A 16,505-nucleotide genomic window follows, 5' to 3' on the forward strand; every position below is an offset into this window, starting at 1 on the left:
GTTATACCACATCGTTGGGTCATTTTCCGATTTCACCTATTCTAGGTTGAGGGAGGGAGTAAGGAAGAGTAGAAGGGGTTGCTCCCATACCTCTCATTAGAGCAAGGAAGAGTTAGATTATAGGAAGAAAACCAGCAAGCTGAAAGGTCCAAGGGGACAGATTAAGACAGGTACCTTCGTTCACAGGTACCTGTCAGGCTGGGTTCCTCCAATTACTCTTACATGCACACACACGCGCATACACACACACACACACCCTGTTTGTCAGTTGACTATCATACCATTTTTACCTAGGCGAGATTATACGATTCCTCTCTCACTCTCTCTCTCCACCCTACAGTGGCTCAGAACTCAAGGATGCAGAAACAGAAGCAAGAAGTAGAAGAAAATGGATGAAATGCACCTGGTGAGATAAAAGTTAGGCCCCCAAGGAAAAACTGTGAGTGGTCAAGACATAGGAAGCTTGAAAGAGGGACAGTTAATCTATTGGGATATATCTGCTGATGGTGGAGGGAGGGATTCTTTGTAGGAATCTTAAGTTAAAGAATTTGAGGATGGACATAGGGGAGACTGAGGGAAATGAAAACCTATCAGATGGCTTAAAACCTTCAGGACATGGGACACTTGCCTTTTCTTCTACAACCACAGTTGGTCTCCTGGAAAGAAGGTGGCTGGAACCTCGAAGTATCCCCTAGATCATTATAGCTATAGTCAGCATCACCCTCCCTCCCTATTCCTCATTCCCCACACCCTCCACCCCCAGCAGAAGTGACCAAACAGAGACTTCTGAACACATTTATTTGATATGTCAAGTGGAGAGAGGAGTGATTTAGGGTTACTCCCCACTTCTACCTGTGGGGGTGTTCATAAGCTCAGACAGACAGAACAGCAGCTTAGAGCCCATGACCCACCTCCTGGAAAAATGAGACAACCTGTTGTATTCGTTGGGGGAACAGGATGGGAAGAAAAAGCAGGAAGCTGAGAAGTAAAGCTGAGAGCAGGAAGGGCAGCAGCAGAACTGAGGCTGGGGATTGCTGCAGGAAATTCCCAAGGAGAGTGAAGAAGATATCCTGAAAAGTGGTTAGGGCTGGAAGCAGGGTGTGAACAAGGAGCCAAGCCTGGAGAGAGAAGCAAGACCTGCAGAATGGGGTGGGATATTCACGAAGAGGGTAGAGTGTCCAAAATCATGAGTGGGCTGTGTTGCAGGGCATACATGGAAAGCAAGGGGTTACTATTGCAGGAGGTCAAAGAAATTGGAGACTACCCATAAGTAGGGGCTCCCTAAAGCTTCTGAACAAATGCGAGTGAGCTTGGGACCCTTTTGGGGCCCTAGCACAAATGGTCCTGTGTGTGAGTAATTCCCATATGCATGTGAAGTGGCCACGGCATGAGTGCATGTGTCTATATGACCAATAAATAAGAGTACTTACCCTTCCCTGCAAGTGCGAGTACTGTGCTTGTAGACACATGTTTACCCATGTGTGCGTGCGCCGAGCCCATGAGCACATGCAACAGACCCCTATGTCCGAGGTGTGTGTGTGAGCTGGTTCTTCCACCCACCCTTCCCAAGGTCTTGATCCCCACCCTCCTTGGCTCCTCTCACTCCTCTCAGCGCCCAGGCTCCCCTGGCCCGCCTAGACTCTGGAAGCCCCCTAGCAGGCGGATCTGCTCAGTCTGCATGGAGTGGCGCCTCACCAACTTGCGCTTGGTCCTGGGAGAGCCTGGCGCCCCCGCCTGGGGAGGGGCGGGCAGCGAAGGCGCCCGACCTCCGGGTTGGGGGCGAATGTCAGGGATGGGAGGGTGGGGACTGACATTGAGCGGGGGCAGGAAACCAGGCCGTGTTTGCGCGATGTGGTCCAGAAGCAACGTCCCCGAGCCCCTCCGCTCCAGCAACCCCGGACTCCGCCTCCGCCCGCTCAGCGGAGACACAGCCCCAGGCAGACTCTCCTGGGACTGGCGCGGGGAGGGAACAGAGCCGGCTGGAGGGAGGGTCAGCGGGGAGGCGCTGTATCTGCGGCGCTCCAGGGACGGGCGGCTGCACTCCGGCGAGTCGGGGCAAAGATTTCCGGGGATATCGAGCTCCACCGGTTCCATGCGGCTCAGTTTCTGCCTCAGCCCTGAAGGGGGACCAGGCTCCTGAGCTTCTGGCGCTGTGTTTCGGCGCGAGAGAGGACCCCCACCCGTCACTTTCTCCGCCCACGGGGGCGGGTCCTCTGGGCCTTCAGTGCTATGACGCCTGGAAAGACGCGGTCGACCTGTCAGGGTCAGGCCGTTGAATTCGGTGGTCAGCCGCTCAATCCCCGGCCTCCCTTCGGCAGGAGGGACCGGTTGAGGAGGGGCCACTAGGCCCCAAGGCTCGGAGTTGAGCCTTTTGAGTGGTTTTGGAGGATGACGGGGTGGTTTGGGGAGTGGCTCAGAAGGGGAGGGGTCATCAGGGGGCTTAGGAAGAGGGAATTCAAATACGTCCCGCTTCTCCTCTTCTTCCTGGGCGCGAGGGGATAACAATCCCTGTCCTCCTACTCCTGCAGTCTGCAGTTGGATTTCCGACGGCGACGTGCAGACCCCCGGGCTAGGAGGAGCGGGAGCGGGGTCCTCCACCCCCGGGGACGGTGGGGAATTGAGATACTGCCGGGTCTTCTTGGTGCCCGAGGGCGAGGTGTCGGTGGTGATGATGATGACCTCCGTGCCCTTGGCCTTACAGGCGTCCAGCAGCGTGGCAAGGGTCTCGCGATCCCCGCGGTCCAGGGCGTGGACAAGCGCCGAGGCGCCAGCGTGATCTCGGACTGAAGGGTCTGCGCCATGGGCAAGGAGCAGGGAGGCCACCGCTGCGCCCCCGCCGCCGGCGCAAGCGTGCATAAGCGCCGTGCGCCCTAGGCGATCTGCGATGTTGGGGTCCGCGCCTTGCTCCAGAAGGTAGCGTACCATGCGCGCCTTGTTCTGGGGGTCGTCGTAGCGGGCCCGACAGGCCGCCATTAGCGCAGTCTCCCCTTGGGCATCACCCTCATTCACGTAGGCGCCCCCCTCCAGAAGCAAACGGGCCAAGCGTAGCTTACCCTGACCCACGGCCCGAAGAAGAGCGTGGCCCTCGGTGTGCAGCATAGCTGCCGCTGGGGCGAAAGCACCGATGGAGCCGGGACTGGGACCTGCCGAGGATGGCTAGGGGAGTGGGGGTGGTGGCTGGCAGAGGCCCGAAGGCTCAGTGGCGAAGCCAATCCCTGCAAAAAAGAGAAAGATCTTATTTACTGATTCAGGCAGGGAAACTGAGGCACTGATGGAAGGACCGGCGTGGGGCGGGGGAGATCTCCCCGGCACTGCACACAGTCCTTCTTCTAACTCCTGCCTTGAGCCGCCCCCATCCCCCCAGCGCATGCCTGAGGAGGTGGGAAGGGTGCACCCGCACTGAAGTACGAGCGCCAGTGCAAATGCGTACGTGCACGCGCAGGGATATCCGCACCGCCACCCTCACCCCATGGCTTATCAGACCTTTCCAGCATCCCCCTTTTCTTATCCGTACTTGGAATCCCCCTTCCTAGGATGCTGAACGCCACCCCCCGACACATGCACCCATACATTCACACACAGTCCCATTCCTAACCTCTTTTAGGTTGCCACAGCCCCACAAACTGAATGGGGGGAGGGAGGCAGCTTGCGTTTGGGACCTAAAACGGGTGGGGGGAGAATTGCGGGTTTCTTTTGCCCCTGCTACATTCCCCATCACTCCTTGCTCTTTCCCCTTCCCAGGCTGTGCACCCAAATAGATACCTGTAAGTCCGCAGAATCTCCTCCGGGCCAGGACTGAGGCCAGAGCCATGGGGCAGCTGGGGTGGCGGAGCCGGGTTCCTGGGGGCCCACATGGCGTGGGGGTGGGCAGCCGGATTCCCTGGGTGTCAGTATCTGCGCCCGGGCACAGAATCCTGGTCCCTCCTCCCGGTGCGCCCCGGGCACAGCGCCGGCTCGGGAGGAGAGAAGCTGGGGGGGGGGGGGGGGCGGAGCTCTGCCTCTCTATTTATAGCCTAGTCTGTGAGGGTGGGGGCGTCGGGCACCAAACCGTTACCCCACCCATGCACACATAAACCCTCAAAAGCTAGAGGCTCCAATCCTGACTTCCCTTGCTTAGCCGACCTCCCCTCAGTCACAACAAACCTAAGTGTTCCTTAGGAGACTCCTCCGCGACCCAGACTGGGACCATCCCAGTTCTTCGTTGAGCTTCAGCAGATCCCCATTCTCCGAGCTTGGTGTGTTGATGCGCGCCTGTGCGCCAGATCTGACCTGCTACACACAGCACATGGCACACTGTGCAGAGGGGTGGAGAGAGGCGATGGCGATCCACAGCCGGGGTCCTTACTGTGCAGAGAAAGGCAAGAGTTGTGGCTGCCTTCTCGTAGTTTAAATGTCAAGGGGAGCTGGAGTCACACAGCGATACATCTTCATTCCACCTCCCCCAAAACGGAACGTGTACCACAAATAAACTTGGACCTCAGCTCCCTTGTACACACCTCTTAGATAAGTATGAGGAGATTGGATATCTGGGGTCATTTTTAGATACAGCAAGGGGCATTCCCAGTTGTCTCCTCTCCATATTCTTGGAGGGGTGGGAAGGAGAGAGATAGAAAAGGGGCAGAGAAGAGTGAACCTTGTAACACATCCTCTCTCATTGCATCTCTTTACTCTCAGTCTTGCTTAGAATCATTATTTTTCCATCTCGCTTAAAGGTCTCTGTTCGAATCGCTCCTTAAAGTCTTCTTCTCCCTGTCTGTAGCAGTCGGTTTCTCTCACTGTCTGTCTCTGCCTCTCCTCACCATCTGCCCTGTCTCCATGGTTACCATAGCTTCCATCTGCATATTTTAGGAATGAGTTTGTGTCCAGCTGGAAGGCATCAGGGGGAGTGGGAGGGGGAGTGAGGAAAAAATCCTAAGGATTTGGAAAACTCACCTGAGGTAATTCAGAGGCTGGAGGCCACCAGACACAAGATACAATGTTCCTGGAGAAGGGGGAGAGAGAAATATTTGCCGGGAAGCTACTCATTTTTAGTAGCTGCCATTTATTGGAAACCAACCATGTGCCAAGTATTTTACATACATTATCTCCAATCCTCACAACAATGCTATAAAGTAGGAATTATTTTCTTGTTATAGATGAAGAAACTGAGACTTAGTAAAGATAAGCAAGTTCTCCAAAGCCTCACAGCTCTGTTTCTGTCCTATTCCAAAGACTTGGTGCTTGCCACTCCACCTACAGCCTTCCCAGTCCAGAGGCTTCACTCCCAGGGCCATTTTCTCTGACGTCTGGGTTATTGTTCTTGACGAACTCCTACATTCTATCTCTACTCTGAACTCTTTCCCTCTGTCTTTTGCGAAAGTGGGACTCCTACTCCCACCGTGCCCCCTTTTACCAAGGGCTAGGAGGAACTGGAAGGCAGTGGGAAATGCAGAAAACACTGGATTCCTTCCCTGTCTCCTCACCTCTGGTTATCTGATTCCTAATCCTTCCTTTCCCAAACCCTCTTTCCATCTTCGCACAGACATGACAGCAACCCACAGGAAAATATTTTTCTAGAAAAGAAATATTCATTGGTGGTGCTGGAGGGAGGCAGTGCAGGATCGAAGGGAAGGTTGGAGTAACGGAGGAGAGGCCCAGTGTGAAGACAGTCACAAAAAGAACGACCCCTAGGAAGCAGGTTTCACAGAGGTTCATTTCTCTGTGGAAGCTCCGTCAACAGAGTCCCTCGGTGAGATGTGAGAGTCAGGTTCCCTCTGTGAACTGCCGCTAGCCAGGGGGATCCTCCATCTGAGATGAGGTGTGAAATGACTGACCCCTAGTTGATTCTGCAACTCCATCTGTCTCCTCACCCGGCTTCTCTAGCCTGAGTTCCGGCGAACTCTCTCCCTCCCTCCCCTCCTCAGCTTCAAGTGGGCGGACCTCCCTCCTCGGCTTCTCCAAGATTGGCCGGGAGAACTCACCAATGGGGAGCTCTAGGAGGCGGACCTAGAACGCCAACAGCTTGAGGAAGACAAGCAAATTTCAAGTTGGCTGCGGCGTGTTTTCCGCGTGGGGGAGGGGCAGCAGGTAAGGCCCCGACTTGGTGGCTCTGACCTGGTTCCGTTCCACACCTTCCGAACTAGTTTACCAGGGCCAAGCTGCTAGATAGATAGACAACGCTTTCCGGCAGCCTGTTGGATCAGCCCCCTTCTAGTTCCCTACCCTTTTCCTCTGGGCTCCCATTGCTCTGTTGATTTTGTACCAGAGAACCGTAGTTTTCTTTCGCGCAAAGGGGAGATATATTAAAGGAGAAAGTGAAAGACTCACTCTGGTACCTCTGACTCTTTGCTATGGCGTCAGCTTCCCCTAAATCTATTACTGTTAAGAGCCTGACAAACTCCTGTTATCTATCAAGACTCTGATGAAATGTTACCTTTACCTGTAGCTTTCCTGGTTCACCTTTTTTTGCAGAATTAATTGTTCCCCAGTCTGACGATAGCATTTTAGGCATACCTCTGTTGGAGCACTTAGTGCTCTATCCCTCTTTAATGTTTCTATTCTTTTTAGAATATAAGGTTTTGTAGGGCAGGTTCTAATATTTAATGCACAGTGCCCAATAAAGGTTAATTGGATGGAATTAATTGGGGAGGAAGAATTTAAACTCCTGATGTAATTAGGGGAAAATTAATAAAAGATAAAACAAAATAAAATGCAGTATATAATTATGACCTCTTAAATTAGTGGTTCATAATATAATTGCTCCCACAGTCCAGAGAAGGGAGAAAGCTAAGAGGACTGGGATGGTGAGGGGAGGCTTTAGGAGTCACAAAGTCTTAAGTTTGGAACAGACCTTAGAAATCATATATTCATTCATTCATTCATTTTTAAGCAAATATTTATTGAGCATCTACTATACACCAGACATAATGCTAGACAATGGGGATCATAGTGAATCCTCTACTTTAGATATGCATCCTTCCTTTGATAAACCATATTTAGTAAATGGTTATCCAGCTTCAGTTTAAACGTCTTAGTAAGAGAACTTCCTATCTCACTTTGTTCTTCAATCAGTATCTAACAAATAAAACAAATACGTGGCTCAACAAAATGCATTCCACATTTCCACTGTAAAGAGGAAGAGCTGTCCTAGTGGTAACATTCTTAAAGATAAAGAAAATCATCCCTTTTGTTTTCTGATTATAGAAATAATATACATTTATCCTAGAAAACTTGGAAATACATAAAGATATAAAATATCTATTATTTCATGACCGTGATATAGTGTTATTATTTTAATATGTATCCTTTCAATTTATTTTCTGCTTGTATACATATGTATAAATCTGTGTGTTTGTGTGTATATTACACACAGAGGGCCATACAACAAATACAACTTTATATCATGCTTCCCCCACTTTACATTATATTGTGAACATTTTCTGCCTTTAAATATTATTTGAAATAATTATGTCTACATAATAGTCTAAGATGGATGTTTGATTTTTTTTTAACCATTCATTTTTTTTGTTGGACCATTTAGGTTATTTCAGAATTTGTGCAACCATGGATAGCTCTTTGATAAACATGCTTTTACTTATATCTCTGACTATATATCTGATGATTTCTTTAGGATAAGTGTTTAAAGTGGGATTACTGGGTTGAGGATATGAACTTTTAAAAGGCTGTAGATTCAAGTGGTCAAATTGCTCCCCCAAAAGACTGTGTTTATAGTCCTTCCAGTAAGGTGTGAGAGTGTCCATCTCAAAAAAACCCATGGCAGCCTGATTTTTTTTTTTTTTTTGCGGTGCGCGGGCCTCTCACTGTTGTGGCCTCTCTCGTTGTGGAGCACAGGCTCCGGACGCGCAGGCTCAGCGGCCATGGCTCATGGGCCTAGCCGCTCCGCAGCATGTGGGATCCTCCCGGACCGGGGCACGAACCCGTGTCCCCTGCATCGCCAGGTGGACTCTCAGCCACTGCGCTACCAGGCAAGCCCAGCCTGATTATTTTTTAAATCTTTGTCAATTTGATAGGTAAAGAATGGTTTTATTGGCTATTCTTTTCTTAATTGCCTATTTGCACATTTATTCTATTCATGTTCTTTGCACATTTATTCTATTGGGATGATTTTTTTTTGTTTGGATTTCCATGAGTTCTAATATGAGTGTTAACTCCTTGTCTTATTTATTACAAATATAGCAAACTGTAAACATTAGAGTGCTCCAGACCTCAGTCCCTGGACCTCTTCTTTTCTCTCTTCACATCCACTCCTTTAGGAATCTCACCCAGTCTCATGGCTTGAAACATTTGTATACTGAGAACGCCACTAGAATGTAAGCTCCATTTAAACTCCATGGGTGCAGGAGTTTTTTGTCCATTTTGCTCACTGATCCATCCCTAGCACTTAGAACAGTGCCTGGCACTTAATAAGAACTCAGTAAGTATTCATTGAATGAATTTAGATGGTTTTTTAATTATTATTATTCCCATTTTACAGATAAGGAAACAGGTTTACAGTTATTAAATAAATTACTGAAGGTTGTATAGCTAGAAAATGACTGAACTGGGATTCAAATCCATGTTCTTAACCACTACATGTACTGCCTTCCTTAAATTTGATGTAATTGTTTTTCTGTATATTCTGTTGAAACCTGCTTCATAGTGACTTCCACCACATCACACAGTTATGCTTAATTGGGAATGAGTATAATGTATATGAGATGTTGTTGTTTTCAGGGGAAGGAGAGTACAGGGGTAAACACTAGGGAGGGTTGATGTTTATGGAGGAGCGGTCTGGGACCAGGTTATGGGAAACCTTAAACATCTTCAAGAATTTAGACTCAATCACAATCTTAAATAGAAGAGACTCATTGTAGATTCCTGAGCTGAGTGGGGTACAGATAGTTTACAGTTTCCCAACCAGTTTAGTGCCTTAATTAACTAAAATTTTGTCTTCGTTTTACCCCACATCCTTGAGGGTCACTTGGTTAGTATGTGGAAATGGAATTAGATTTGTCTAACCTGAAAGCTCATGGCCTTTTCTTAACTCCTCACTGCTTTGCAGTCAAAACAGTTCCTGTGTCCACTGCTAGAACTGTATCTATCAGTGGAAAGACATCTAAGCTGGCTAGTTAGAGTGTCTTTTCCCTTGAAAGGGCCTGAAGCCATGGTGGCAAATTCTTACTGCTTCTCTAGTGTCCGTAAGACATCCTCTCTCCTCTAATGTGTTCTTTAAGTCAGATCACAGTTTAATCTATTAACTAACAGCCATCTTTTCCTGACATTTTTCTTGGCACTTGGACTTGAAACTTTCCAAATTCCTCAGGCACACATTTTCCCACCTCTCCTTCCTGCTGCATATTATTAATCTCATCTACTATGCTGTTTTACTATATTTTTAATTTTTTTTTTTTTTTTTTTTTTTTTTTTTTTTTTTTTTTGCGGTATGCGGGCCTCTCACTGTTGTGGCCTCCCCCGTCGCGGAGCACAGGCTCCGGACGCACAGGCTCCGGACGCGCAGGCTCAGCGGCCATGGCTCACGGGCCCAGCCGCTCCGCGGCATATGGGATCCTCCCAGACCGGGGCACGAACCCGTATCCCCTGCATCGGCAGGCGGACTCTCAACCACTTGCGCCACCAGGGAGGCCCTATATTTTTAATTTTTTTAATGAATATTTTTTTCTTATTACAAAAGCAGCACCTATTCAGTACAGGAAAAAAAAAAAACCATAAAATACACATCATCAAAAAAAACCAAAACCCCATCACCTCCAATTAACCAATGTTAATTTTTATTGTATATCCTTCAAGAACAACTTTTTAATTCATATATCTGGGTGAGTGTATGTGTTTGACAAAACAGATTACCTTGTACATATTTTAAAATCTTTTTCCCCCTAACTAATCTTTAGTGCAGTGCATCTTGTTGAGCCATGTATTTCTTGATTTATTTGTTGAATATTGATTGAAGAACAAATATCCAAAAATGGAATGACCTGCAAAGTGAGAGAGGGAGTTCTCTTACTAAAAAGTTTAAGTTGAAGGTGGATAGCAATTTACTAAATATGGTTTATCAAAGGAAGGATGCAGGTCTAAAGTAGAGGATTCAATATGATCCCCATTGTCTAGCATTACGTCTGGCATATGGTAGATGCTCAATAAATATTTGTTAAAAGAATGAATGAATGAATACATGATATCTAAGGTCTGTTCCAAACTTGAGACCTTGTGATTCCTAAAGCCTCCCCTCACCATCGCAGTCCTCTTAGCTTTCCGTGGGAGGAATTATATTATGAATCACTAATTTAAGAGATCATAATTCTATACTATATTGTCTCTTATTGCTCCATAGCTAACATATTGTTAGTATGTACCCTTAATATGATGTGATGAAAATGGCTCTTTATCTCTGTGATCTTCCTCCCTGAAACACACAACCCCAGTCTAATCAAGAGAAAAACATCAGAAAAATTCAAACAGAGGAACATCCTATAATACACCTAACCAGTACTCCTTAAAACTGTCAGGGTAATGAAAGACAAGGAATGTCTGAGAAACTGTGAATTTTGAATTGCTACTCAGGTTTCTTGCTTTTTTTGTTAAGAAAATTTATTTCTTAAAACAGTTTTAGATTTACAGAAAAACTGAGCAGATAGTACCAAAAGTTTCCATATGCCCTGGCACCAGTTTCCCCTATTATTAATGTCATATATTAATATGGTATATTTGTTACAATTAATGAACAAATATTGATACATTATTATTATTCAAGGTCCATACTTGATTTGGCGTTCCTTAGTTTTACCTAATGCTCTTTTTCTGTTCCAGGATCCCATCCAGGATACCACATTACATTTAGTTATCATGGCCCTATTATGTATTGAATATGTCTATACATACATATACTTACATGCACAAACATATATGTATATGTATGTATACATACATAACTGAAATTGAAAGGATACATAAGCAAATACTAATAATGATTATTACTACATCATGGTCATGAAATAATAGGTATTTTTATATATACCTTTATGTTTTTCCAAGTTTTCTAGAATAAATATATACTACTTCTATAATTAGAAAACAAAAGGAATGGTTTTCTTTGTTTTTATGAAGGTCACCACTAGGACAGCTCTCTCTCTTTTACAATGGAAGTGTGAACTTTCCTTGTTTTTGGTGACCTTGACAGTTTTGAAGAGTACTGGTTCAGATATATTATAGGATGTTCCTCTTTTGGAATTTGTTGGCTTTTTTCTCCTGATTAGACTGGGGTTATCAGTTTGGGAGAAGAGGATATCACATCATATTAAGGGTACATACTACCACTATGATTTAATTTTGTTCATGTTGAAACCTTGGTCATCTGACTGAAGTAATGCTTGTTCAGTTTCTACACTGTAAAGTTACTCCCTCCACCTTTCCAAAATTGTTTTGGACAAAATTCCCTATACACAGGCCATACTTAAGGAGTGGGGAATTACACTCTCCCTTTTTAGGGTGGAATCTACATAATTTATTTGGAATTCTGCATAAGAAATTTGTTTTTTCTCTACCATGTATTAATTTGTTCAAACGTTTATTTATATCAGTATGGTCTCTTGGATATTTATTTTATACTTTGGTGTTATAATCCAATACTACTTTATTGCTCAAATTGTTCAGGCTTTGGCCATTGGGAGCTCTTTCAGTCGACTCTTATGCCCCTTTGACACAGCGCCATCAATGTGTGTGTTGTTTTTTTGAGCACTTTCTTACTTTCTGGCACTACAAGATGTTTCAGTCTCATCTTGTATATTTCCTGCCCCAGTCCTAGAATCGGCCATTTCTCCAAGAAGCCCTGGTTCCTTTTATTGGAAGATGGTGTTAGGAGCCAAGATCTGGGCGCTAGGTATCTTCCCTGCTACTGGGATTTCATTTTCTTCAAGTTTCATTTTCATTTGATGACTTTCTTTATCCCCCATGCTATCTGACTGGCTTCTCAAAAATGGTGACAAGAGGCAAAGTTCAGTTATGGTAGCAGGAGGAACTTTCAGTTCATCACAGTTGATCACAGTGGAATGGGCTGCCTTGGAGGAAAATGGATACCCTCTCTTTAGGAAAATGACACCAGAAGCTGAATGACCAACAACTTACAGAGGGTAGTACTCTACTGGGAGGGTGTTTGGGCTAGAAGACTCCATGGGTCCTTCCATTCTAAGATTCTGTGTTTCCAGGTGGTGTTTAAAAAGATCAACTTGATTGTAATGGCTCTTATCACATACATCCCCACCCTCAATCAAATGACAATGAGACTGATGACTCATTCCTGTTCCCACCCAGTGTCTGGCACACTACCTTTTTCATGGTAGATGCTTAATAAAAGTTTTGCTGAAATGCATTGCATTAGATTGAGTTTAGGCCTGGTTGGGTTTGGAAAGTGAGGGAGAGAAAGAATTCAAAGATCATATGTAGATATGCAGATGGTGATAAGCATCAAATTAACTTAGGGGCGTAGGAAAGTTTTATCCAAGGGTCTAGTCACTTTCCTCTTTGTGCTACAGTCACACCATATTGCAGTTATCTGTCCTGTTGGAACCGTGTCTCATCCATATTTTATATTTTTAGAAATACCTTGCTTGGCACTATGCCTTCTCAAAATTTGTTGAATTAAACTGGCTTTTCAGGTCTCTGGGAGAAAAGATTGAGTGTCTTGTACCTCCCTGGCTTCCTGTCTGTTCTACTGTACTTTTTCTCTGTGTTTTTGTCTTTATCAGGTTTTTCCTATTGGATGTCTGAATCCCCAGGCCCCCTCCATCATGGCCAGCCGGGGTGGGGGCCGGGGTCGTGGCCGTGGCCAGTTGACCTTCAGCATGGAGGCTGTGGGCATTGGGAAGGGGGATGCTTTGCCCCCACCCACCCTGCAGCCTTCTCCACTCTTCCCTGTGAGTGTCTGCCCTCCTTTCCCAAGACTCCCATATGCCCCTGGCCGACTGTGTATGATCCTGGATTCCTCCTGAGCCATCATAAAATCATCCTCATCTTGCCCCTCCCTGTCTGTATACTCCCATCTTATATGGGATGTTTTCCAGACAAGGAAGTGTCTACCCTCACTTTTTACATTCTCAGCTCCCCAGCTTTCAAAATGCTGTGTTGCTCCACCCATTTGCCTTGGTCCTCTGCTCAGTGGGAGCATTGGATTGAATTGTGGGGAGAGGAGAGGCCCTCCCAGATTTGTACTCCAGCATTTTTCTCCCTGAATTGACCATTGCCTCTGCCTCCTTAGCCCTTGGAGTTCCGCCCAGTGCCTCTGCCCTCAGGAGAGGAAGGGGAATATGTCCTGGCACTGAAGCAGGAGCTTCGAGGGGCCATGAGGCAGCTCCCTTACTTCATCCGGCCTGCTGTCCCCAAGAGAGGTCAGTTGGAATGCTAGTGTCATGTTCTGAGTGCCTTGCATAATTAGTACCTTGTACTTAGCACCGCTGGGGCCCAGAGAGGCCAGAAGAGGCACAGAAAGCTCACTGCCTAACTGGGGAGATCATAGTAATTACCCCTGCATTTGAAATGCATTATGGTATCCATGGTTTGTTTTGAGTCTCACAATAGTCTTAGACAGTAGGAGGTTAAGTATTAAGATGCCCATTTTACAGATATAAATGAGGAGATGTATTAAAATTTTTAACAATCTGGATATTGCAGGTACCAACTAATCAGAAGAACTTGAGAAGGGGTCTCTGAGAAGCCCTGTAATTAAAATATTACCCCTTTGGTTTGTGGATCATGGAGATGTCAGGGAGCCAGGAGGGACTGGAGAACAGGGTGTACTTGGGAGGTCTGAGATAGTGGATATTTACCAACTGGTGTGGAAGTACAGTATTTCAATGTATTGACAACCAGTGCTTTCCTACTAAGCCCTAGAAGCTAAAGTTCAGAGAGATGAAACACTTGACTAAGTTAGTCCCATTAACGAGGAGTAAAGAGAACACTGAAACCCTCGTTTCTTGCTCTAGTATACTTTCCACCGTACCACACTACCAGTCAATATAGCCGTGCCTTTGCATTAAGGGAGATAACAAAAACATTGTAATTTGAGGTGGCAAAAGGACAGGTTAGAAGAGTGTTGAAGGTCCTCATGGAAGCTGACCCCCTGGGCTCTGAGTCTGGGGTGAGGAAAAAGACAATTTCTGAGTTTTGAGAGGGCTGGACCTCAGGAAGAACCCTGTTCTAGGGCTCTGAAAGGATAAAACTTTGACCCTTGACCTCTGATCCCTCAGATGTGGAGCGTTACTCAGACAAATATCAGATGTCAGGGCCGATTGACAACGCCATAGATTGGAACCCTGGTAGGTGATGGGCCCTTTCATTGACCTCCCTTCTTTCAAATGCTTGAGATGCCTCAAGCCACAAGCCACCACCCTACCCACCCTCCTCTGTCTCCACCTTCACCCTATTCAGGAGCCTTAGATGTGCTCCAAAACACTCTCAGACTGTACCTAAAAACCTATTAAATGGCCCACACTCCTCTGGAGGCATCCAAGCCACAGTTTTGTTCCAAGCAACTATGACCCAGCCCCTTCCTTCCTCACCCTTAACCCTGATCCTTACCTGTCCTTTCAAAGAGTCATCATTCATAGGACAACCACAGGGCAGAGTCTTGCTGACTTTTTCATTCCCGCTATTCCTAGATTGGCGACGTCTACCCCGGGAGCTAAAGATCCGAGTACGGAAGCTACAGAAGGAGCGTGAGTGTATCTGGAAAAAGGAGGGAAATGAGAGGTTTCCTTCATCAGCTGTAGGGCCAAGGCTGCTGGTGGTCTTGCCTGCCCTCCCAAGTCCTACCTACCCAGTCTACCCAGTATTGTTGCTGGGTGCCATGGTGGCCACATGAGGGCAGCAGAGTGACATGGTCTATGCAAGAGGGTGGGGTAGAAAGTGATCTAGGAAGTTTGCTCTGACGGTTCACCTTTTGATCCTCTCACCAGGGACCACCATTCTACTCCCCAAGAGGCCCCCTAAGACCACAGAAGATAAGGAGGAAACAATACAGAAACTAGAGGTAAGGAAGAAATGCGCATAGAGACCACCTGGGCCCCAGATTCATTCTTCCCCTTTGGCCCATGTGTGCCTCAATTTTTCCCTTCTGTGAGCTGAGTTTCTCTTCCTATTCATCCTCACATAAGACCCTGGAGAAGAAGGAAGAAGAAGTGACTTCAGAGGAAGATGAGGAGAAAGAAGAAGAAGAAGAGAAGGAAGAGGAAGAAGAAGAGGAGTATGATGAAGAAGAGCATGAAGAGGTGAAGGGGACCTCCTTTCATTCTCAGGCCCCCTTTCTTCCACTCATAAGCTCTGGGGATCTCAACTTCAGAAGGCTGGAGGGCCAAAGGAGATAGTGCCTCCAAAGGATAGCGCCCTCCACTTTACCTGTCCCTAGGCTCTTCTCAGGAGTGAACTACAGCTTGAATGCAGAGTGAACTATAGACCTGGAATGCTGTGATTGCGAGGGAAGGGGACTGGTACACAGGGATGAAGGAGAATGCTGAAAGCATGCCGACATACCTTTCTTTCTTTCTCTTTCAGGAGACTGATTACATCATGTCATATTTTGACAATGGAGAGGACTTTGGGGGTGACAGTGATGAAAACATGGATGAGGCTATATACTGAAGAAGGACTCTACACAATATCCTGGACATTCATATCTTTCTTGATTTAGGACACAGAGAGTAGCTGTCCCCTATTATTAGGTCTTGTGGACAAGCAAAGCATTTGCTCAGAATCCAGATAACCTGGAGATAGGAATAGAGAGTGACAACAGATAGCTCTCTTTTCTACCCTTCCGCTCCCTCTCTCCTGTGGTATTGTATCACCTCTGATATCTTGGGGAAAGGGCAAAGGACCAATGTCTCAATTGTATGAAAAGGAGAAAGGACGGTCGAAGGAAGGACTGGAGTCATTAGAGCTGAGACAGCTGTGCACATGCCCCTACCCAGTTATAGTTCTTTGGGGAGATAATTGGGGGTGCGAACAGTTAGGAGGAACAAGGCCAGTTTTATATTTTTAAATAAAATATTTTTATCTGTCTCTCTGTCCAAGGTGAAGCCTAGTGGGAGAGGGCTGGAGGAATGAACGGGATACCTAGTAAGCCATTCTTCTCTGCTCACCTGTTAAGCGTCCAGTGTGACACACGGGGGGTTACAGCCTTCCTGTCCTTTGCCCCTTCCCTCCTACCCCCATGATGGGACACCTAATCCCCATCTAGCTCTGCCAAGGCACATTCAGGGGCTCATCTGCAGGGCTGCTCAGAGAGAGTTGTATACAACCCACGCCCTGAAGACCAGCTGGCTTCTGGGCTTCTGGGCCTCAGGCAGTGGGGACGACATGATTCACGTGTGTTCACATGTGTTCACAGGGACACAGGCCCTCACTTTCCCACGCTTGACCTTGATCTTGTCCTTGTTTACAAAGAATGATTACAACTATTTTTGTGGGGAGAGTCAAGAAAGCCAGGTGTGGGGAGGAAGTAGGGAGGAAGTGCTGATTCTTCA

The 16,505-nt window shown here is 46.7% G+C and overlaps 2 protein-coding genes across 4 annotated transcripts; one reads left to right on the forward strand and one right to left on the reverse strand.

The window, feature by feature from the left end:
• Nucleotides 1-799: 799 nt before the first annotated feature.
• On the reverse strand, nucleotides 800-4,214 carry ANKRD34A (ankyrin repeat domain 34A). Of its 3 annotated transcripts, none has more exons than XM_060087044.1 (3): nucleotides 4,144-4,214; nucleotides 3,763-3,894; nucleotides 800-3,215 (listed from the first exon to the last, which is right to left on the reverse strand). In XM_060087044.1, the coding sequence occupies exon 3, from the start codon at nucleotides 3,097-3,099 to the stop codon at nucleotides 1,609-1,611; it is 1,491 nt and encodes a 496-aa protein (XP_059943027.1). In that variant the 5' UTR covers nucleotides 3,100-3,215; nucleotides 3,763-3,894; nucleotides 4,144-4,214; the 3' UTR covers nucleotides 800-1,608. The 3 variants fall into 3 exon arrangements, with proteins under 3 accessions (XP_059943027.1, XP_059943016.1, XP_059943008.1); XM_060087033.1 differs by lacking the exon at nucleotides 4,144-4,214 and adding an exon at nucleotides 3,596-3,659 and having other exon boundaries at nucleotides 3,763-3,953; XM_060087025.1 differs by lacking the exon at nucleotides 4,144-4,214 and having other exon boundaries at nucleotides 3,763-3,953.
• A 1,578-nt stretch (nucleotides 4,215-5,792) lies between these two features.
• On the forward strand, nucleotides 5,793-16,041 carry POLR3GL (RNA polymerase III subunit GL). The gene is given in 9 exon segments (XM_060120134.1): nucleotides 5,793-5,797; nucleotides 5,904-6,066; nucleotides 12,738-12,905; nucleotides 13,247-13,376; nucleotides 14,235-14,303; nucleotides 14,646-14,702; nucleotides 14,943-15,016; nucleotides 15,141-15,254; nucleotides 15,538-16,041. Coding segments are annotated over 9 exon segments (867 nt in total). The 3' UTR covers nucleotides 15,625-16,041.
• Nucleotides 16,042-16,505: the final 464 nt, after the last annotated feature.

This window comes from Mesoplodon densirostris, chromosome 2, assembly GCF_025265405.1.
Source record: "Mesoplodon densirostris isolate mMesDen1 chromosome 2, mMesDen1 primary haplotype, whole genome shotgun sequence".
Taxonomy (NCBI): Eukaryota; Metazoa; Chordata; class Mammalia; order Artiodactyla; family Ziphiidae; genus Mesoplodon; species Mesoplodon densirostris.

Excerpts from the sequence above, each read along its gene's own strand:
- ANKRD34A (XM_060087044.1), bottom strand. The coding sequence starts at position 3,099 with ATGCTGCACACCGAGGGCCACGCTCTTCTTCGGGCCGTGGGTCAGGGT.